Source organism: Ornithodoros turicata, chromosome 1 (assembly GCF_037126465.1).
Source record: "Ornithodoros turicata isolate Travis chromosome 1, ASM3712646v1, whole genome shotgun sequence".
NCBI classification, from domain to species: Eukaryota; Metazoa; Arthropoda; class Arachnida; order Ixodida; family Argasidae; genus Ornithodoros; species Ornithodoros turicata.
The window spans coordinates 120,283,586-120,305,558 of NC_088201.1; the positions used below are offsets into that span (position 1 = coordinate 120,283,586).

General features: G+C 45.4%; 2 protein-coding genes and 1 long non-coding RNA gene across 3 annotated transcripts in view; 2 read left to right on the forward strand and 1 right to left on the reverse strand.

The window, feature by feature from the left end:
• The window catches only part of LOC135368463 (uncharacterized), a 291,834-nt gene that overhangs the window by 248,028 nt on the left and 21,833 nt on the right, over positions 1–21,973 (forward strand). The gene's annotated exons all lie outside the window — the stretch shown is intronic.
• Positions 14,325–17,588, forward strand: LOC135378563 (P2X purinoceptor 7-like). The gene is made up of 3 exons (XM_064611608.1): positions 14,325–14,648; positions 14,709–14,915; positions 17,321–17,588. The coding sequence occupies exons 1-3, from the start codon at positions 14,428–14,430 to the stop codon at positions 17,478–17,480; spliced, it is 588 nt and encodes a 195-aa protein (XP_064467678.1). The 5' UTR covers positions 14,325–14,427; the 3' UTR covers positions 17,481–17,588.
• Positions 16,896–20,103, reverse strand: LOC135378562 (uncharacterized). The gene is made up of 10 exons (XM_064611607.1): positions 20,003–20,103; positions 19,645–19,945; positions 19,445–19,507; positions 19,127–19,291; positions 18,830–19,016; positions 18,427–18,675; positions 18,186–18,357; positions 17,945–18,093; positions 17,685–17,881; positions 16,896–17,469 (listed from the first exon to the last, which is right to left on the reverse strand). The coding sequence occupies exons 1-10, from the start codon at positions 20,086–20,088 to the stop codon at positions 17,464–17,466; spliced, it is 1,575 nt and encodes a 524-aa protein (XP_064467677.1). The 5' UTR covers positions 20,089–20,103; the 3' UTR covers positions 16,896–17,463.

The following is a 21,973-nucleotide window of genomic DNA, read 5'->3' on the forward strand; positions in this document are numbered from 1 at the left end:
GTGTAATATTTATTTGTTTTATTATTTGTGCGCAAACTTTTATTGCATTCCCCACTCCCGTCCGTAACACTCCAAGCCCCGAGGTAAAATAAATAAATTCTTGACGAACGCGCCCACAGGCTGTATTGAGTATGCATTGTTCAACAGGGGGCGGAAGGAGCGCAACGACTCACACATAATGCAAGTGCAGTATACTTATTTCCCCCCTAACGCTTGCTCTATGAACAATGCCACCATCCGTCAAAGGTGGACACTTTCCGTCAGCGGATCGAGTACAGCGTGTAGGTCAGCTTCCAGAGGGCAAGCTTGCGTGTAGCTTGTGCGCTCGTGTTTTTGTCAACGTACGCGTTTAACTTTGGGGTCCCAGTCAACGCAACAAACCTACGTCGATGTTCCATGATAAGTTACACAGCATGAAAGAGATTCCACAATCCAGCCCGGCAAAACATCGACAGCGCGAACCTCGAAGCAAAGGCGCAGCGATCGTTTTCCGCGAGCGGTGATTGCTTGCGGCGGTTCCTTAGCAGATTATTTTTGGGTGATAGACTTCCAGTATGAGCTCAGAATCCGGTGCCTGCTCTTGCCGCACGTTTGCTCAAATTACCTGTGAAGTATGAGGTTACTGGAGGCTAAATTTTCACCGTTGTGGATATTATCGCCCGGGTGATGCACCCACACCAAAGTTTCGGAATACGTGCCGCTGCATGGTGCTGCCCCTTCAACAATATACCTTCTTTTTTGAGAGTCAATAGACGGTTTCGTAAACGAACAGGGGTAGAACGCATATGTAAGCAACCCGCCTATCGACCTCTCAACGGAAATGTTATTCTTAAGGGGACACAGTTCACGATAAGGTCACTGAAGTTGTCTGTGTTGTCCTGGCTAGTGGCAACACCAGCAGCATCATATCCATTTACACGCGCGATGTGACTAACCGTGGCAGTTGAAAGTTCTCAGTTGGGCTCTCGCTTTTGCCAGAGTGTATCTGTTTATGCAGCGCTTAGTACAGAGGTAAAATGGGACGCAATAGAAAGACACCTTGGGTCTATGTGAACGAATAACGGGACTTCGAGATGTTCTCGTCGCCACGTGACCGCAATACAGATGTCGCTGGAAGTTATGTCACATAGCACTATTTTCCCTCAGTTTGCGGGAATTCGCGAAGACTCTTGTTTTTTTTTTGTTTTTTTTTTTGCCGCAGGAATATCCTCACTTTTTCTGTTAGTATATCGTTTCACAGCATAAAATCAAGACGAAAAACTCCGAATTCTCGCAAGTAGTACACTCAAAAATGTGCCCTCCGAATATGCAAAGAAAGAAAAAGGAGTTTGAAATCCCGCAACCCTACTTATGTTGCTTGGAAAGTGATACATGCATACCACCAATACCCAATAGCAACAGCTGTATTGTGTGATCACTAACGGATGAATTGTGTTCTCCATTCCAGAATGTTCCTGTGTTTAGAAAGAAAACTGCCGACTGTGTGATGGACCTCTACGACCTGGTCTCTCGTATGAAACCGGTATAATTTTGGAAGCAATGTACAGTGCGCCATTCCACTGAAGCGATCGAATCGGGTTGCTCGACCGCCACCGATCTTGTTATTTAAAAAAAAAAAAACTGGTTGACATCGTTGAGAAACCATCGCGCACAAAGTATAGTTTCGCGGAATTTTGAGGCATTTTCACGTTAGGTGGCGCTAAACATCTGGAGTTGTCGTAAAAGTGAGGTGCTTTTGGAGGTTTCTCCTGGGAAAACGCTAAACATATTTGAGGTCTGTAAACGTCAGAGTCGTGTAAAGAATCGCTTTTTCATTCTGTGTGAAGAACCCATCATGTTGATGTTCTTTCTTACCGTACTATAGGCCTAGTATTGCGCAACGCAATGTGCTCCCATGGCACATCAGTACAAGGGGCCGACATTGGCTATATGTTTCGTAGGTATTCTTCGGCCCAGAAGGAAAGGTCCCGAGGAGTTAGTTTACTGTTAGAGTGACTTCTGAAGGCAAGCCTTTGCCGCAAGTCGCTTCATCGCGCCTCCAATCCCATCACACGGTCCTTTTCCGTGCGAGGTGCCGAAGTTCAATGTCGCTGGAACCCCAAAATCATTTTCCTGAAAGCGCAAGTGTATGAAGTATTATGGTATTATAGGGCAGCACCATCGAAAAGATAATGCAGCTTCCTGATATTGGGGTGAGTCCGGATGCAGTACTGGATTAGGCCGATGGTATCTGTACTTCATCTATATGTTGCCACCAGAATCCGAAATTTACCTCCAGGAAGTCCATGCGACACCTTAAACACGATGCATGTGATATAATATTGATTTGCTAAACCTTGCGACGACTGCAATGCTAAGATTTTTTTGTTTAATAATTGCCGAAAAACAAGAAAAAGTACCATCCCAATTTTTTTGTATGTTGAAGTGGACACATTCACCATCATTTTAGCGGACATAATGCTCGTATGGCTTTGGACACATCGATTTTATCGGCTACCGATATAGCTAATTTATCAAATTCGGCATAATTCACAATACTTTCTGCTAGGGGTGGGCCAACCGAACCCGTGAATCATCGAATCCTAGTGACCAAAACGGCGAATCGAATCTTTCGAATCCACCTACCACATGTTTGTTTTCAAATTGTCACCTCCGGAGTCTGCCGAAACTCTGATAGGCCTAAAAAGTTTCTGATCACACTCCCACCGACAGTAACGCCAGAAGGGCTCTTCAGCACATCGGGTGTCATGGCTCATAAAAACACAGTAGGAGCGGCTAAGAATGCTGATGTTTTTGAAGAAAAATCTTCATTAATGCAAAAGTTACAGCACTGTTTTCTTGTTGGATTGTTTACATTGCTGTGGACTGGGAGAGTTCAGGCAGGAGCTCTAACGTTACAAGTTTCAAAGTAAAAGGTTTTGCTTTCACATAACATGCTTTAAACATGTTTTGCTTTAAACTTGTGCAAATAGGGCAGTGTATCACCCTGGCGATGACATTTCCCTGTCATCCTCTTGCAGTCTTAGAAATGAACTTCACCGCATAGCATGATCCTAGCCAATCATCATCTCAAGTGATATCGTTACCTGCACTGATTTCTTGAAAACGGGAGGCGTACGCCTTTTCTGTGACAATTATGACCAGCATAAGTTCACAAAAAAGGCGTACGCCTCCCGTTTTCAACAAATCAGGGCAGATAACGATATCATTCGAGGTCATGGTTGGCTAGGAACGTGCTATGCGGTGAAGTTCATTTTTAAGAGTGTGTAATAAAGTTGTTGTTGGTTTTGCTTTTGGTTGCTTCTTAGTTTTATGGAAAGAATTAAGGCTGGAGAGCTTATGTATTTCCTGTAGTCAATAAACAAGTGTTAAAGATATTACATTGAAGAAGATGTATATGGGAATGTTTTCTCCCGAAAGTGAGGTATTCTTAGATTTTTGTTTTTGTGAGTGCTCAAACAACGCCTGGGCAGTACTGGACAGCTGGGCAATACTGGCATGGCGACGTTTGAGCACATACAAACACTCCGGCTCATTTTGCCCTTATATACTTCACTGGCTTTGCGCTGGACTTTCAGTGGTATGTTAGCACGCCCTGACGGGATGAGTCACGTGCTACATGACCTTCTGACGCCATCTGCTCAGGCGTTGCCTGTCTGTGTACTGCCGAGGATGGCCCAATAAACCTCTACCCGAGAAACGTCATCATAACGTTGCTAGACAGACTGAAACCGAAATAAATCGGAAGGGGAGGGCTGGGTTCCACGAAGGGGCACTTGTTCGCTGCCTCCTACTGAAAGGAAAATAGACCACCCGAAGGCCTCGTCCCCTTCAGGGACCATCGTAATCCCCTCAAAACCGTGGCTATCGGGCGCGACCTTGTTCGCCCCTAGTTTCGAGCATAGTTCAGCTCTACCAAATTGGTGGCGCAGTCGAACACTTTGACGTCATTTTTTTTACAAACATGGAGGTGTATTAAGCCGAAACAGCTGTCCAGTACTGGCATGGCGACGTTTGAGCACTTACAAACATATGCTATACGTGCAGCCAAAGAATTCCGGCTAATTTTTCCCCTATTGTTTAATTTCTTTTTCATTATACAAAGATATCAATGTCTGCTTCAAAACACTTTTCAGTAGGAGTATTTGTTTCCTTGCTTTCTCAACTCGTTTTTAAGAAAGATTCGAGATTCATGTATTCGCAGAACCATCCTTGGTTTCGGATTCGGATCCGAATTCAGAAAATTCTGGATTCGTCCCATCTCTAGTTTCTGCGCTTTTCTTTTATATCCTGTGAAACATTTTTGCTTTCAAGTGTTGATCATGTAACCAGCTTCATGTCTGCCAACTTATATGTCCATGGGTACAGGCAGTGACTGAGGAACAAATAGCAAACATACCGCGAAAATCACCATTTTGGAATATCAACAGTGTTGAGCAGTATTGTAGACACTTACACCTGCTCGATGATTGGAAACAACGCATATATGTATTACCAACGTATCTACGATACCCAAGAAATAATGAAAGCAAAATTTCCACAATTTCCTGATCTTCGGTAATAATTTCTCAGTATAGTGTAACATATCATCCTGGAAATACAATGTTAAGCAACCAGATTTATTGTGCTTCGCGCACACCCTTAAAGGTGTGAAAACGTTTACAGTGAATACTATGAAAGACACATCAACATGAGAGTTATCGAGTTTACCGATAACAGAATAAAGAGTTTTACCGATATCAGTTCCCACTGCACCCAGCCTTGTTGTTGGGTGGTGAGCCCCTGTTGCCCTTCGCGAGAATTTATAACTATTTTAAAGATATTGGCTATTTACATGTTATATAGTTTTATCCGGCTTCGCTCATATATCATGTTTTATGTCTGAATGTTTGTGAAATGCAAATTTTAGTCTAATCTTTCTGCTTTTACCTAGTCACTAACAACCGTTGTCTTGGCGCACTATGGCCTCGGTTGCTTGCGCGCCATAAAAACTCCAATCATCATCGTCAGCGTCTTCTTCTTCTTCTTCATACTGGATCAAAGAGCGATCCTTTACGGCCACCATGATGTTTACAGACCTAAAATATCTTTTGTTCGTTTAAGAGCACCTCACTTTTTCCAAGAACTCTAGATGTTTAGCGCCACCTAACGTGAAAATGCCTCCAAATTGGGTGAATATATTTCGTCGGCGAAGGTTTCTCTACGGTGTCAACCAGTAAAAAATAAACAATATTCGTCGTGGTCGAGTAATTGGATCGCTTAAGGTGTTACAGTAGACAGTTTTCGGGAAACGGTTGATCACGCCCCGTACGATTGGTTGAAAAGGAAAGAAGCGACGCGCATACACAACGCGGATGATCTCTTCGGCGCGTCGGTTCGCGTGACCGCTTCCAGAAGACTGCCTGTCCGCTTCAGGCCGTTCTCTTTCGGGATTTCGGATGGATGCACAGTGGTCGCAGGGCCAAGTTCCTCCCCACGACCTCGCTGCCGTCTCTGGCCATAGAGAGTCGCCATGTCTGTCAGCTTCGTGCAACGACGGTACTTCGTTTAAATTCTCGCGTGAGAAAATCGTTCGCTTGTCGACCGCAAAACTGCGGGTGTCTGTTATGGAACAACTTCTGTCGAGCAAAGCCGATAACGAATAGCCCCTACATAGTGACACTGTGAACTTATTTTTTTTAAATTACGTATTGTAATGCTCCTGTTGTGCCCGTGTCACATATTTGGTCTTCAATTATCATTGCAGCCAGTTGCGATAGTACATACGCCTAGCGCCACGATTCGCGTAACGCATCAACCTGTCAGGGCGTATTCGGTCCGATTCTGTATAAGAAGTTGACACGTTAGACGGTTCTTGGCGCTCCGTGCTCGTTTAATGCAGAGCCGTTTATCGAGAGAGCTTGGCCATTCTCTTATCTTTTTTTGCCTAGTGGGTGGAGCCTGGTTTGACGCCAGATTCGTCGTTCCGCCGCCCAAAAAGCCTGAAGCCAAGCGGAATCCGTTCGGAATACGCTTATCAGCCATCTGATTGACGCCATTTTGATGTAGTCCGCGAGCTGGGTTACACGTGCTTTGTCCAGCTCAGTGTAATCTACCAAAATCGTTGGATGATTACCCACAGCGGCCTGTGACATTGGGGCCTCCTTAGCAAACTGAAAGAATTCGACGACGAAGGGCTTTCAAAGGACGAAGTATGCACGTGTGTTCTCTCCTTATGTCGTAAACAACGCTCAGCAACAACAATGCGACGACCGGCTAACAACGGGACAACATTAGAGCACGGCGAGGGAGGTCGTTCCGCCTCGACGTCGCATAACGCGCTTCAAGTTGGGCTCCTCCTCACGACCAAACTCTCAAATGGCTCTTGTTCAATCGCCATAGATTTCAATTATTATTGAATCCTGCCCGTGCAACTGTTTAATAAAAATCCGTTATGTCATATAATCCGTTTCGACGGTCGATACCTAAAGGAACGATCGCATCCGGCCCAGTTGATTTGGAAATTCCCTGTGGATGTCTGGATACGCTACCGCAAATCCCAAGCGAAATAGTAGCGCATTCGACTGTCATTCGATGGAATACAACAAGACAGACAGGACATATGGCAATAGCAGGCGTCGGATGTTGAAACCATGTGCAGGAAATACCTCTCTGGAAAAACGACAAAACGTCTCTCCCTAGGAACCAACGAGGGCACATCCTCGAGAAAAATAACACCGCGGCGCCGCGGGCGTCTCACAAAGTTAAGGCGCGCTCCCACGCCCGCAACGTCGCACGCAACGGCAGAAACGTAACTTGAGGACGCCGGAGGCCCGTTCTCCGCCGCCGTCCACGCAGTCGCTCCTTGCGCGACTGACGAGGACGGACGACAGCGCCCAACCAATGGAAGCGAAGAACAAGAGGAGCCTTGATGAAGGAACGAATAACCGAGAGACACGGGACACGAAGACAACAACAACAACTTTATTTTCGACCTTGGAGAGTGGGGAGTTTCATCGCCACAGGCGATACTCTACCCCATTGCTGGATTACTCTACTCCGTGCTGGATGGAGTCCGATGGAAACCGTGGTTGTGTCTAGGGAAAGGGATAAGTGGAAAAGACTTTTGAAAGAGACGGTGGCGATAACGCAACGTGGGAACAGTGTAAATCGGCTATCCTTTATCCCACTCCCTCCCCTCCGGGAGTTGTTAGGTATTTAGGAGGCTTGGTGTTATTAAATCATTACTGTGTCTGAGAACTCTTGTGCTTGTCTTCGTGTCCCGTGTCTCTCGGTTATTCGTTCCTTCATCATCATGCACCAGTTAGTCTGCGCCCTATCTCTTTTATCGAAGACGAGTCTTGGTGGCGCATGAAAACAAACGATTGTATCGTAGCGCCCGCGGAAGTCTCGCTTCTCTCGCCGTCATCGCTTCATGTCGAGAGTACGATGAACCTCGGTGTGGAAACTCTCGTCGTTCTGCGGTCGTCGCTCGCCGCCGCGAGAGCGCACACGAGGCTGTGGCAATGTAGCTTTACGGGGCGTCTGAACGGCGTATTCCCACTCTGCGAGCCGTCCTCTCACTCCTACGCTTGGGGAGTCACGTCATGCCGCCGGAGCTCTTGCGGCTCACGAAGCAGCGCTGATGTTTAAGATTCGTTTATATCTATGCACTTTTCAAACGACAAAGCTATCCAAGTACAAGGGCCTTTGGATGCCTTTGGCATGCAAAGAAGCGGGCTGCTGTCTTAACCGGCGCAGGACATCTTTCTGGAAGTACGCGTGTTCACATGTGTGGAAAGTATTTCCTCCGAGGTGCTCTTTAAAGTTCCCCGATGTGATGAAACGGTAATGATATTCACAACCAGCACATCCAAGTGCCCCCGAAATGCACCTTAGTCTCCGAATTTTGCCTTCCTATTACGACAGTGAATTAATCAAAGAAACAGAAACAAGCCGTGTGTGAAGCCATTTTTGTGACGTATATGTGGAAAGCCTCCCTTAAATGAGGCATCGTGCTTCTGAGTGGATGAAAGCTTAAGCTTTCTCCGACTTTCCTGGCGGATTCTCGCGTTTGCGAGGAAATTCAGTTATGGCGATCGGCTTTCCGGGGCAACCAAGCTATTGGACGATGGAAACCGCGTTACAACTGCGAACTGATCTCAACAGCATTTTCGACGCCAAGTTGTGATTTTTGTGCTCGATGATATCGCACTTCAACTGGCATTGACGGTAACAGGTTTGTTGCTATTACTATGATGTGCAAGTATGGGAGCAATTGAGCAGCAGCGTGAGCAGTGGTGGCCGTTTGAGCACATACAGGTAGAGGTCTAGTCTTTGTGTCCGTATGCAAATCGTGCGATTGCCAGATTGTTCCGCGAAATATATATACTCTGCAGCATCATAGTGCAGCCACAGTGAACGGGGTACGGATGTGTTGCGACCATTCGAATTACGAGTACATTGTCTATTGTATCAAAGTGATATTTGGAGTTGCTCCCCACAAAAAGTATTTATCTTGTAGAGCGTGCCTTGTCATGTTGATGGAGATCCCTTATGTAATTTTCCATGTTTACTTGAGTGTACGCATGGCTGATCCCATACACGACATATTCCATTCGCAATGCTTTCACAAATAAATACATGGGGTTTCAGGTGGGTTCTACCTCGTTCGATGATCACTGCATCGATAATCAAGACGAGCCTATAATGGGAAGCGGTAGCTGGCACATTTATTTTCTTTCAGTGAGATGGCGTTTACATCGCATGACTGTTATGTTACTTATCAAGTGACCATTATTGCGACACAACATCCCGGTTGAGATACTTTCGTGTGAAAACTCCAAATTGCTCTTCCAGTCGCGCATTGCCGCCGTAACATTCAAGGGCGAAACGATCGGAGCAAATCGCTGGATTTCGAAGGTGGCCCTCAGTTGGTGCTGTAAGCGATTGCCGTAATCCAAAACCGACTCCTTTCGTCTTTAAGAAACTTGTCGTGCGAAATATTAGAATTGCACGCTGCATTGTTCTTGCAGCCGGGAGCAAAGCACTCGCGTATTTTCAGTACCCTGCACGAAACAGGAAGCCTCTTGGACTGACCTGGCAAATGCTTTGCAGCCGAAAGAAGCAAAACTTGAGCTTCTCCTGGGTTAAAGCCACATAAGTATAACCGAAGACAGAACAATAAAGCCACAGAAGTATAACTGGTGACTAATGGCGCATCACTGCTTCAGTCTCAATCTGCGCGGCACACATGTCGGTTCGGCCGGCTCGGCACAAGACACCAAGCCGAATGTCATGCGAAGCCAAAACCGCCCAAAACATTCCCGACCTCAGTGTGAGGTCGGCGCACGGTTTGCGGGCCGCGAGTCGGATTATCAGTGAAACTTAAAATTCAACTGCAAAAAAAAAAAAGGAAAAAAGAAAAAGAAATACCGCGAAGACTTCAGGATAGCTACTTTGCACACATAACCAGTATTCCCGAATGAGTTCGTCGTCTGAGTCCCGTTCCGTTCTGTAACAGTCCAACAAATCGGCGCAGATTAGCTTTCAGGGACCCAAAGAGATGGTAATCGCTTGCGGCTCAATCTAGAGTGTAAGGGGCATGGGGCGAAACCTACCAGCGCATTTGAGCCAAGGTTGCGCCCTTTATCAACGTGGAGCACTGGTGGGCATTCTTCGTAACCCCATCCTCCCCATCAATGCCCACATGGATGACACCCCGCATGTCCGAGAAGGCTGTTCCCACTGAGTTCCCAGCAGACGTCTCGATCTTGTTTTTCTTTGGCGGCAGGGGAGCCTTATGTCTCCATTCCATACAGCTTCTTTTTGTCTCCGTGGTGAAACCATGGATCCATATTTCGTCGCATGAAATGATTATTGCAAGAATCCGTTGCCCTCAGATTGAAACCGGTTCTGCAGCTACTCAGTGACTGACATACGTGCTCCCTTCTGGGCAGAAGTGCGGTGTGGGGAACCCATCTTGCATAGGCTTTACGCAACAGGAATTACGCGAACGAACAAACTCGACGCGAACTACGAACTTACGACATAGGAATTACGCTGAACAGCAATGTCCCGAACTGTCGTTCTCGATTATCCATTGCTCAACGCCTGCCATGTTCACTGACCTGACTGCAGTCGGACGAACGCATCCATGTGGTCCATTCGCCACCATATATCGTCCTTGGCGAAACTAACTCCACCATTCGTACTCTTCCTGTTAACATCGTTTGCTCCCAGTACTGTGCCTGTATAGTCTTGGCAAAATCATAGCTGGTTCGACGTTCCTTCACATTCTGCTTCACCGATTTTTCTCGAGCAAAACTCTCAGCCAACCTGGAACTACCCTTATACAGGGTGTCCGAGCCAACTGCGAACATATGTTTTTAAAATATTATCACTTTTTCCGAGATGAAATCAATTGTAATATAGCATATGCTGGAGGGCACTCCTTAGGAGGGCATAGCAAACTCCTAAGGCAATGTCTTAATTAACTTTCAATAAGTAACTTTTTAATTATAAAAGCTACGAAGTTGTCCCAATGAGAACATCTGTTCCTTTCGGTCACCTGATACCGGAGCCGTTTCCTGGTACGCTAGAAGGCTATATCATGATGCTTTTGCCTGCTCCAATGCTACAACAACGGATAGAGCCTGTGTGCACCAACAATGATCATTTCCAGACGAAATCATAAAAGAAACACGCCACCGTTTGCTTATACTGTTATAAATTATTCTTACCGCATTTAGTGAAACCATCAACAAGTATTTCAGTTTATGCTGCTCGAATGCCAATTTCTTTTTCGCCTCAATGTAATCAAGATCGCGAGATGGTCTTCTCAGTCTGCATTACAACCTCCACCGCCATCGGATTGCTTGGACGAGTTATTTCTAATGAGCGTGTTAATGGTTCCCTTTTTTTCCCGCACTTCTCAATCAATGTAACAACAACAACTTTACTACGGGATGATGGCTGGGGAGTTTCATCGGCGAGGGCGATACTCCACCCCATTGCTGATGGTGATGCGGACAATGAAATAATGGGCCCCTTCACAATGAGCCCCTTCACCCATGGGAGCTTGACTCTGGATCGGACTGGGTATGCCGAAGAGACTTGTGGACCACTTTGGAATGAGAGTCTTAAGGGGAGCGTCCACACCGTTGGATCCAGGGATGAAGTTGCAGAGAGCATCTCAAGAGGCCCATCCTTCAGAAGACTTGTCACGCAGGTACCGCCAAGCAGTAGGTGGCTTGCTTTACCTTGCGGGAGGCATGAGACCGGATCTAGCTTTCTCTGCTTCCTACTTAAGTCAATTCAACGAACACCCTACAACAGAGCACTGGAATGGAGTAAAGCACGTCCTACGATACGTCAAGCAGACAAAGAAGTATGCCTTAACGCACTCGAAGTGCGGGAAAGTCGTGCAGGCCTTCTGTGATACAGATTGGGCGAGCGACAAGGTTGATAGGCGCTCTTTCAGCGGCTATACGCATTCAATTTGGCGGGCGCGGCGATCTCCTGGAGCAGCAGGAAGCAAAAATCAACTGTGCTATCCACTGTGGAGGCCGAGTATCTGGCAATGTGCGAAGCGGCCAAAGAGGTGCTGTGGCTTCAACGTTTTGCTCAGGAACTGAGTGCACTTCATTTCGTCCAGGAACCACACCTGCTATACGTTGACAATCAAGGCGCCATCGCAGTAGCCAGCAATCAGATAACGTCTGAGCGGAATAAACACATCGAACGGCGGCATTTCTTTCTTCGGAAAAAGGTCGAAGAAGGCAAAATACAGCTGCAGTACATCAGGGCATCGGAGAATACAGAAGATATTCTGACGAAGGCTTTGAGCGGGGAGAGGACTCGTGGACTATGCGACCCTCTGGGCCTTCGAAAAGGCGTGTAGACGACATCACGAGGGGAAGTGCTAAAGATGGACAATATGTCGTCTACTTTCAGTTTCGTTTTCAGTTTTTTGTGTTCATGCGCTTCTAGCGCATGCCACCGCGTGTCTCGTGTTCACCTTCTCTCGGCGGCCGTTACCGTCAGCTTCGACTTGCCTGCTCCCTTTTTTCTGAACCTTGGGGTTACAGTGTAACAGGTTAGAACTGCATACACCGTAGTGCTCTCCTCTATGTTAGGTGAGATTGGGTTGGGTTTAGTTAGATTAGGGCTCGCCCTCCTACAGTGAATGACTTCCGACGCCTCTGCATTACTGTATCGTACACGCGCAATAAGGGCGAGATAAGGCTCACGCACGGTTGCATTGCGCACGCACATGTAGACAAGTTTTTTTTTCTTAAAGTTTAACACATATGCTGCCGCGAACTCCGTGGCAGTTGCGAGCAGTTGGCGGTGTTGCGCACGTGCGGGCGCCACACTATGGTTTCGCCGGTGCGAAACCACAGCCCATTGCAAACGTCACAAGTGGTCAGGACCTACGACATCCTTGATAGTTCCCTCATTCCCTCATACAGCTGTCGCTGTAAAACCATTTGGGACTCACTTTATTGCCCAACTTAGCTCCTGGTATCTGGCGTTCGGCCTGGTAAAGGCAACCGGGACGGCTGCCCATTTAGCAAAGGAAGCCGCGGTTTACGCTATCCTTCTACGCGCCTCTGATTTGGCGCGGAAATGTGAGATGACCTCCTATTGGTCTCCGCAAACGATGTCCCATGATGAATAGGGTAATCGATTGAGGAGACCAATGGAAGGCATCTACAGGCCCTGAGAAGGAGAGGGAAAAGAGGGAAATAAAGGGAATGAGAGGAGGGAAATGAGAGGGAAGTGGTTTCGCGAATGGATTCGCGCTTGAATGGCGAATGAGGCAATGCATAGGTTTCGTTCCTTTGCTCTTGATATAAACGTAACGATGTTTTAAATTTCGCGAAGTGAACTTTTTCCACTTTATTGTCCCTTTAAGAAATTGTGTGCAACATTTTGGCATTACGACTTGTTGCTCAAAACATCGCCTCCTCAAAGAAGAGAACACCCCTTTTTTTCTCTACAGTATTTGTTTCTTCGTCGTCAGATATACAAAAGGAAGCAGAACACTGGTAAGGCACCTGCCACCCCCCATCCCCTAAGTACTTGGACTTTCAGTACATTGTGCTGTACGGTGACTCCTAACGTACGCAAAGGTTCGGTGCCCTGAGCTTACGTCATCGTGAATTATAAAACGGATATGGACATTCGTTTGTATTCTTTATGCGGACAAAAAAACAGTACGATCTTCTGAATGAAGATTCACATATAGTACCTATACCGGGTGTTTCAGTTAAATCCCCGGGCTAAATAATTCGCGAACCAATGCACCAATCGAATAACTTCCTATTTTACAAGTATCTGTCCAATACCGCCTACAAGATGCGCACCGCGTGAATGAGCGGGAGGCGCTCATTATTTAAATAAAAATTCAAATGAGTTTCGTGAAAAAAGATAACTTCTAAAGCAGGGCGCCGTCGGCATTAAAATGGGTACTACCCCTTCTGGGACCTTCAGTAGATACCTTTTAGAGAAAAATCTGCAACCGAAGCGGTCATTTGTTGCAGTAATTAATTGGTTTTGGTTTACATATTTTTGTCGCGGCTGGTCGCGGTGAAGCACAAAAGGACGCTCTTTCACTCCCATGTCCACCAATGAATTACGTCCTTACACCAATGAATTACACCAATGCATTACACCAATGAATTACGTCCTTTTGCGCTTCGCCCGGACCAGCCGCGACAAAAATACGTAAACCGAAACCAATTAATTACTGCAACAAATGACCCGCTTCGGTGGCAGATTTTTCTCTAAAAGGTGTCCACTGAAGGTCCCAAAAGGGGTAGTACCCATTTTAATGCTGACGGCGCCCTGCTTTAGAAGTTAGCTTTTTTCACGAAACTCATTTGAATTTTTATTTAAATAATGAGCGCCTCCCGCTCATTCATGCAGTGCGCATCTTGTAGGCGGTATTGGACAGGTACTTGTAAAAAAGAAAGTTATTCGATTGGTGCACCGGTTCGCGAATTATTTAGCCCGGGGATTTAACTGAAACACCCGGTATACGTTACTTAAAGGAGCAGTCTAAGACAGATTAAAAAAAATGAGTTTTGGATCATGATGGACTGTCCGATGGCTAAATAGTGTTTTCACGAAAGAAATATGAACGTAACGGTAAAATAGCACGCGCAACAGTCGATTGAACCTCGCGAGCGGGGAGAGCTCTCTCCAACTCTTGTAGATGACACGTGAGTAATGACGGGGACCTGCGTCACGGCGTGACGTTGCAGGTTATGTCCACTCCAAGGGCTCGCAAGTGACGTCGGCTGCCATCGGTCATCGACACCTGTCACATGACGGCGGTCGGCTGCAGATCGCTCTGTCGCACGTGCGCTTCTCCCGAGAGACGCATGCGCGTCAGAGAAACTTGAACTTGCCACTTCGTTCCGGGTTGCCTTATTTATAAACATGGCGACGGAACCGCGCTTCGATGCATCTCTCGCCAGTGAAATTTCTTTCTTTGGCGAGTTAACACCGTGGGAAGAGCGGGTTCTGGAGCGTTGCCGAAAGGCTAACACAACATTATACAGCGACACTCCTGTTCTTCCCGACGGTGTGAGCTTCCATGGAGTCGGAGAGCCCGTCATAGACCCACCAACGCCACCGTCACCAACGCGACATGACAACTGGTAAGCCGACGGTGTTAATGCAACATACACTGTTGAATCATTAATTGGTGCCTTTGTTAGGTGTGCGTGTGGTAACTGCTCCGCAATGCCGATGGCGCGTGAGGAGGTGTGCTGCACCTCTATTGCCGAAGTAAGGAGAAGATGTCCAGACGGCTGCATCGTAGACCACTCGGACTTCCAAACTCTTTGCCTCACGACTGTTGTCATGGAAGTTATGGGCATCGAATACAAAAAGTGCGGATTACTGCTTGGGAAGGAACCCAACGAGTAAGTATATCACGTTCCACTTTACTGTTGCTCGCTAATGACAGCTAACAGCGATGCACAACGTTCCTGTTCATACTAAAATCAGTTAAAACCCCAGTGCAGCGGGTGATGGCAGCGTCTTTTTATTATTTTAAAAAGACGTTGCCTTTTGTCAAATAAGCTTTGGTTGCTAGTGCTGTGCTTCGTCGTCCTCGTCTCGTTGCACCGTCCCTTGTCTTCACCATCACCCGCTGCAGTGGGGTTTAATTGATTTTGGCATGACATACCAACCTTCCCAAGTTTTAACGTTATTTAATGTTAATGTATTATTTGGTTATGGAGTACACCTCTGCATACAGAAAGCTGACCAGTTATGCCCGGAACACACCCCGTCTTTTGTGGAACTTCCAGATATCTTACACAAAAATGTATTTACTATCCTCGCTATTTAGCATTCAAAATATATACGCTGCCAGAAGGAGTGATCAAGCATAAGTTTTTGTTCAGTCTGTGTTCATCTAAACTCAGACTTTCCCAAAGGGTAATGCGGACAGTTCCAGATAATGTTGCGAATTCTACAGTCCACAAACGCGCACCGAAATCAGATGTCATAGTTTCCCTAAAAAGACAGAAAGGCATTCATATCTATATTTATTCATGAAATTGTGTGCAACCTTTGCATTTATCACCATATTACAGAATTAGTTTTAGTGACTTTGACCGTGAAATGGTTTTTAGCATTTGCAGTAGCACACAGTCATCACGTAAAACTGTCAAACAATAATATTTCACCGGAATATTATCACAATCAGTTCGAGAAACCTCGACTGTCAAGTTGTTGCTACAAGTAGCAAACCATTATAAAACATACCAAGAGCAAGGTGAAGAATGAAGGATGAAAGTCACTGAAAAGGTTAGCCAGCTGTAGGGATCGAACCCACATCTTCTGGATTACCGGTCCAGGGCTCTACCAATTGAGCTAAGCTAACACGCCTCTCCAGCGACTTTCGGGTTCAGTGTTCCATATCAAATAACTATTTTTTGCTTTGAAGCACGTCAACATACTTCAATTCAATAATGGCCATGTGGAGAAATACATAAGCAGCACTGGGATCCAGACCCACACCGTCCAATATTTGCTCTCTGTCTAACTGCTTCATCTCCTATTGTGTCATGTCAACATAAAAAAAAAACATCATGAAACTGCTTTTGGTTGCTCATATTGCAATGCATATGAAAGAACGCACACCATAGAATGTGCCACATTGCTAAGAACTTCTCGAAAAAGAGATACCACTATCATGTGGACCTAACTCAAGCTTCACAAACACTTCAAACGCTAATTAAAGAAACGAAGTCAGAGCAGCTTATTACATTATGTATCTACGTTCATGTGGATTTCACTCAAAGTCTCATAAAATATTCAAACGCTAATCACACAAATAAAGTAGGAAAAACTTTTCACCTCTGGAATACCGAAGGATCCTGACACAAGCCAAATAAGCTTGATCACAAGATATTCCAGCGCACTTCCAAACATTAAAGCCTGTCTATGGAAACACGAGTCTCTCCTCCAAAGCAATGACAGACTTAGGAGTATATTCACTCATCCAGTACAGGTAACATACTGACACGCAAAAAATAGCAGACTCCTTGGTCATTACGAAAATCAGCAAAACGAACATACAGTACAATGGAACACGGCCCTGTAACCTCCCGCGTTGCAACACCTGCAAGCACGTTCAACACAACTCCATCAGAAGCACTGTGAGCACTTACACCCACTCTGTTAACCACGCATTCACATGCACAAGGTTCAATGTCATATACTGCATTGAATGCGGCGACTGCTCTATGCAATACACTGGTAGTCCCGTTGTTTGTGAACTTTGCATTGCTGTAACCGATCTGAAGCAAAGATGACTTCATTCACATAATTCCCTTCACAGTCTAACAAAGCAGCCGTTCACTTCGGCTCCAAAAGCCCGAATGGACCCTTGCTTCCCCCCAGCCTGTTGACCCACAATTCACATGAACCTTTAGCACGTCATACCTAACCCATTTAAATATCATGCCAATGATGAGGACGGTGCCCAGAAGAAGAACAGTCTCTGTTCGAAATATCAGCAGCTCTTGTTCTGAGGCGATTCCCTTCACGCTTCCTTACCGGTTCTCTGGATTTCTGCCCATCTATATTACCACCTCTACAGTTATATTTATGTGCATGTGGGTCTCACTCAAGCTATGTCATGAATAGCTGTGATGAGGCACTAATCAAAGCAATCAATTAGGAACATCACTTACAGTAACAGATAAAATCACTGTTCCTATTTTCTGTCCATTCTTTGACATGTTCACTAGCAACGTAAAGTAAGTATGCAATTGTGGGCATTTCACAGCTGACAGTGCACTTTGTTGTTTTTCAGAATATGGCGCCACATAGCATATCGCAATTTTGCATCATGGATATGGGGACCACTTCCGGAAGAAGACAGGCGGGTGCTCCCGTCATGTGTGGTGATGGCGATACGGAACAACTTCCCATCACCCTCAGGCAGCTACACTGGTTTTAGGCCTGTAAAATGAGTAATGGTACATCCATCAGATCTTACAGTACTCATACTTTTCTATGTAGCATTATTGACATGTGTACTTGATACCGTTGTACATAAGAAAATAAATGTGCACAACATGGTTTGTTTCTCACAATGCACGGCTATATTTATATGGCATGTATTGCACATTTATTTCTATTTTATCACAAATAGTATGGTTGCTCAACATTTGTACCTTGAGAGTACACTGAAGGCAGCTGCAAGGTCCCAGTCGATGTTGCCGTGCTGAAATCAGTTCTGTTTTTGGGGGTGCAGGGTTAGTCTCTGTCAGGAATGGTGGATCATTACATGAGTATGCCTCAAAAGCACCATTGAATGTGTCCCACGTGTTGCACAGCTGTACACATTTGTCTACAAGCTCGTCAAAGTAACCTGAAACCGCAGAGCAATTTGTTTGGTACACCTGTTCTTTCGTAATAGTACCACAATACTTACGAAACGTTGGTTCTTCTTTGATGGGCAGTGCAACATGCTCCTGCTTGTAAATTTTTGATACCTTCACTCTGTATCGGGGCTCCCCTTCCTCAGTCATGGCATGTTGTCTCGACGCGTTCTCGTTAAAGTGGAGAATGGCCAAGTAGACTCTGAAACAACCAATTCCACAGATTTTTACTTTTACATCAACCCTAAACATCCTTTTAGCATACTCATAAGAATTACTAAAAAGCATGTGCACCTGTTCCGCATTGTTCGTGCACTATAGCCCACAGACTTGGGAGCAAAACGAATCAGAAGGCTATGAAAGGCTTCTAAACCGGATGTTTGTACATCAGGCGAAAGGTGCTGGATGTCTTTTAGCAAATACTTTGCCTCAGTGATGGCGGTCAGTTTTGCCTTTGGACGAGAGTCTGCAAAATAAGAAACCATGACTATCTTATTTCTCATTATATTCTTTTTTTTTTCTCTGCCATCATTACCTGGCAGAAGCCAAGGGCGCTTTTGATCACTGAGGGGTGTGTGAAGGCACCGTGAGTACGGTCCATCATGACCATGATGGACATTTGAAACGTGATTGTTGAAACTACGCCACATGGAGATAACTTGTTCAGGATCCCCTTCACTATGGGTGACGCAGTGGTAGAGATGGTTTATCACTGGCTTCACCCACAGTTCCAGAGCTTCACAGTTTTTCTCCTTACTGGCTGCCACCATCTTTTTTCGGATACCTGTTCCAACAAAGAAGTACACATGGGACAAAGTGCACATGTGCTTCATTTCTTCCATTGCATGTTTCATTTATACATCACGATGTTATCACTCTGTTCTTTGAACGCTTACATAAAGAAACAAGCACTAGCTTTTTCTTCCTCAAGTGGATACCTTTAGACACGTGCCACACGTCAAACTGATGTTTAACATCTGGATGTGTTGTACGCATGTACTTCCGTACTCCAGGGTGGCGGTCTGTCGTGAAGCTCTTCAACAGAACGTTTAGATCTGCCAGCTCTTCGAGTCCCCGGCGTACTGCTTCAAGTTCCATGTGACTACTTGATGCCACTTCATTTGCCTGAAGGAACAATAGTTCATAGTAACTTGCAATCCACTCAGTTTCAACCATCCATTAATTATGCCATGGTTATGACTTTCTGTGCTATGGTAGGTGGGAGCATGCCTTACCTGCACCTGAACAGTGTGAACAATTTTCCTCAAACCTTCATGATAGAAGCTGTAAGTCAGGTACTTAGAGTTGTGACCAGGCGAGTCACAGCGTCCATCTCCAGCGAGAGATGACTCCTTTCCCTGAATTTCTGTCATCAATTGTGCCTGATGATTTGTCCAGACCTAAAGGGAGTTAGACGGTTTTGGTGTGTACACCCATATAGCCAAGTTGTGTAAGCTCCATTAATAGAAAATGAAAAAAATATATAGATATTCATTGTGGGCAAGTTTTAGAAGCACAATATCTTTAGGTTTTTTTACAGGATTGCAACTTACTTGTTCAATTGCTGGCAGCAGGTAGCCCCTCTGGTAATTAAAATATGTGTGTCTACAGAACACCTGCAGTAATACATACAAATGTTGTTGAGTCTAACACCTTTATGTTTAGACCTCCAAACATTTACACTTCCACACCACAAATAAGTATCTTAGAGATTGCATGAGGCTCACATTTCCTAAGAGCTCTTCCTACTTACCTTCATATTCATTAATTCCAGCATTCTCAGCGTCGAAACTGGGCTTGATCCACTGAAGAGAATGGCAGCAGACAAAAGCAAGTTTCCTGCTGGCTTATTGGCAATGTAGGGCTGGCTTTCCCACACATAATTGTGGCCGTCATTGCAGCTGCATTCAACGCGTAGGAGAGTTCCCTTACAAGTAAATGTGGGATTGCAACGCTGCAGGCACACTTTGCAGGTCTGGAACAGCTCCCTCAGTTGACTCTCAAAGACAATATATTTGTTGTCTTTGTGCGGGGAGATTTCATCATCTGTGCTCCTAATATACAGAGACAAGGTGACGCATGTTTCAGAACACCAACTATATGGCACCTACCTCATTGTACTGTCAAGAGTTGGCATGTATAGGCTGTCATCTGGGCATACTGTTGTTATTGTGTCGTCTCCAGATGCAAGGCCCATAGCAGGCACAGTGTGGTCAAGCACTGGTGTTGAAGAACGAACTGGGGACAGTGACCTTGCACGGCGTTGCGTATTGGATGACTTAGCGGCCAAGTCTACTTGGACACCAATGCTTCTCATGGGTTTTGCATTGAGGTTTGCTTGGCTGCCTAAATGAAAAGATACATAATTGACTTACTATTCCACATTCCACACTGTGCACATTCCATAGCATACCCTTTGCTTGTTGCCTTTTTTTGCTAGTCTGCACTCCAACGGTTTTCTTCAGAGGCTCCGACGTTTGTGTCCCAACAGCGTTACGTGATGCGTGATACTGGTGATGGTGATGTGATAAAGAACAGATGTAAGATGCGTGATACTCATAACTCTGAAATGCATGGTTTGCTCTTATTACAAGTAATGGCTCTGCGAGCTGCTTTTTGTTAACTTCCAATGTGTGTTCCTCTTTTAGGAAATGCTTGTTGAAGATCTGGCATTATTCTTTCTGACATAATGATCACATATGCATCATATTGTTTTGCTGGGAGTGTTTTGTAGAGATGAAGCAGTGGGAGGATGGGGACTTCCCCCCTACTTCCTCTCCCTTTTTTCCCTACACTTGCAGATGGGTAAGCGTGTAGTGGTTGGTAACAAGCTCCTTGTCGGATTAAGTCTGCGGTGACACACCACAAGTAAACGTCATAATAGGGCACATATTCAAAGTTCTCTCTCTCTCTTTTTTACAGTTCCTAACCTTCTGGCTGCCTGTTTATTTAGAAAACATAGGCTGGCAAAACATTTAAATTTGGTTACAGCACCGAACATTAATTCTAGGTAACACAATATATACTGATTTTATGGACCATAAAATAAGCACAGTAGTGTTCATATTGAATTGTAACATGCGTTCTACGCAAGCAAGTTCCACGTATAATGTGGTAGTAATCTATGCACTCTGCATGGAATGCAATTGAAATAAAATTAGGTTAGCTTACCTCTGTAATGGCAGCAGCTTGTGTGTGGGGCAAGCTGCGATCCTGTGTTTCATTCTGTACACAATAACGTAATAATATTATGCTAACGAATTGGTATCCACAGCAGCTCATATTACCATTATGCCACTGTCATTCTCAATGCACTCTGTACCCACTGAGAGAGATTCAACCTGAAATAAAAACGTTACAGATGGTGCCTCTGAAACTGCCACTAATATGGGACGTACATTTTCTGAACACTCAGCCTCAGTTACGGAAGTATCAGTGTGCGTATTGTGTAACACAACGGGGGCGACCTGTAAAATTGGTTACAGAGTGTTATTTACACTGTATCTGATATCCGAATGCAAAACTTACCATTACTATAGAACCAGAAACAGTCGAACCGGTGTCAGTGCACATGCTGTCATGATCATGTAGTGTTTCAATCTACAAAATAATGAACTTACTTCAGAGAACACACCCTGAGACCGTATTAGTAAAACTCTTACCGTGCTTGTAGTGCTGTTTGCAGAAGTTTCAGTTGCAGCGTGGGCGTTCATCCTTTGCCGTTTGCTTTGCGCGCTGGCGCCAGGTAAGTTTTGCGAGGGAGTAACCCCACGCTTGAGGTAGATCCGAAAGTCGGCACCGACGGATTCCGCAATACTTGGCGGTGATTCGTAGTCGGTCTGATTGAAGTGCAGACTGCATATTCGCAGGTCAGTGTTTGGATCAATATCCTGACGGTGAATTAGAGAAAGCCACCTGCTTCTTGCTGGCTCATTCGCCGGAACCTTATGCGTACGACAGCCAGACGTCCATTTCGTTTTCTGATTCACGCAGCCCCGAATGCCGCACGGCATCGCTGCTCACCAAGTCGAAGGCACACTTGGATACGGGACTTTCTCCACACAAATAAAACAGAATTTTTC

Bases quoted from the DNA above. Each gene is read 5' to 3' on its own strand.
- LOC135378563 (XM_064611608.1), top strand. From the start codon at position 14,428: ATGGCGACGGAACCGCGCTTCGATGCATCTCTCGCCAGTGAAATTTCT. The intron at 14,649-14,708 runs GTAAGCCGACGG...TGCCTTTGTTAG, and splicing joins CCAACGCGACATGACAACTG to GTGTGCGTGTGGTAACTGCT. The intron at 14,916-17,320 runs GTAAGTATATCA...GTTGTTTTTCAG, and splicing joins CTTGGGAAGGAACCCAACGA to AATATGGCGCCACATAGCAT.
- LOC135378562 (XM_064611607.1), bottom strand. From the start codon at position 20,088: ATGGGCCTTGCATCTGGAGACGACACAATAACAACAGTATGCCCAGAT. The intron at 19,508-19,644 runs GTAAGTAGGAAG...GTATTACTGCAG, and splicing joins TGGAATTAATGAATATGAAG to GTGTTCTGTAGACACACATA. The intron at 18,094-18,185 runs GTGCACATGCTT...TGGTTGTTTCAG, and splicing joins GCACGAACAATGCGGAACAG to AGTCTACTTGGCCATTCTCC.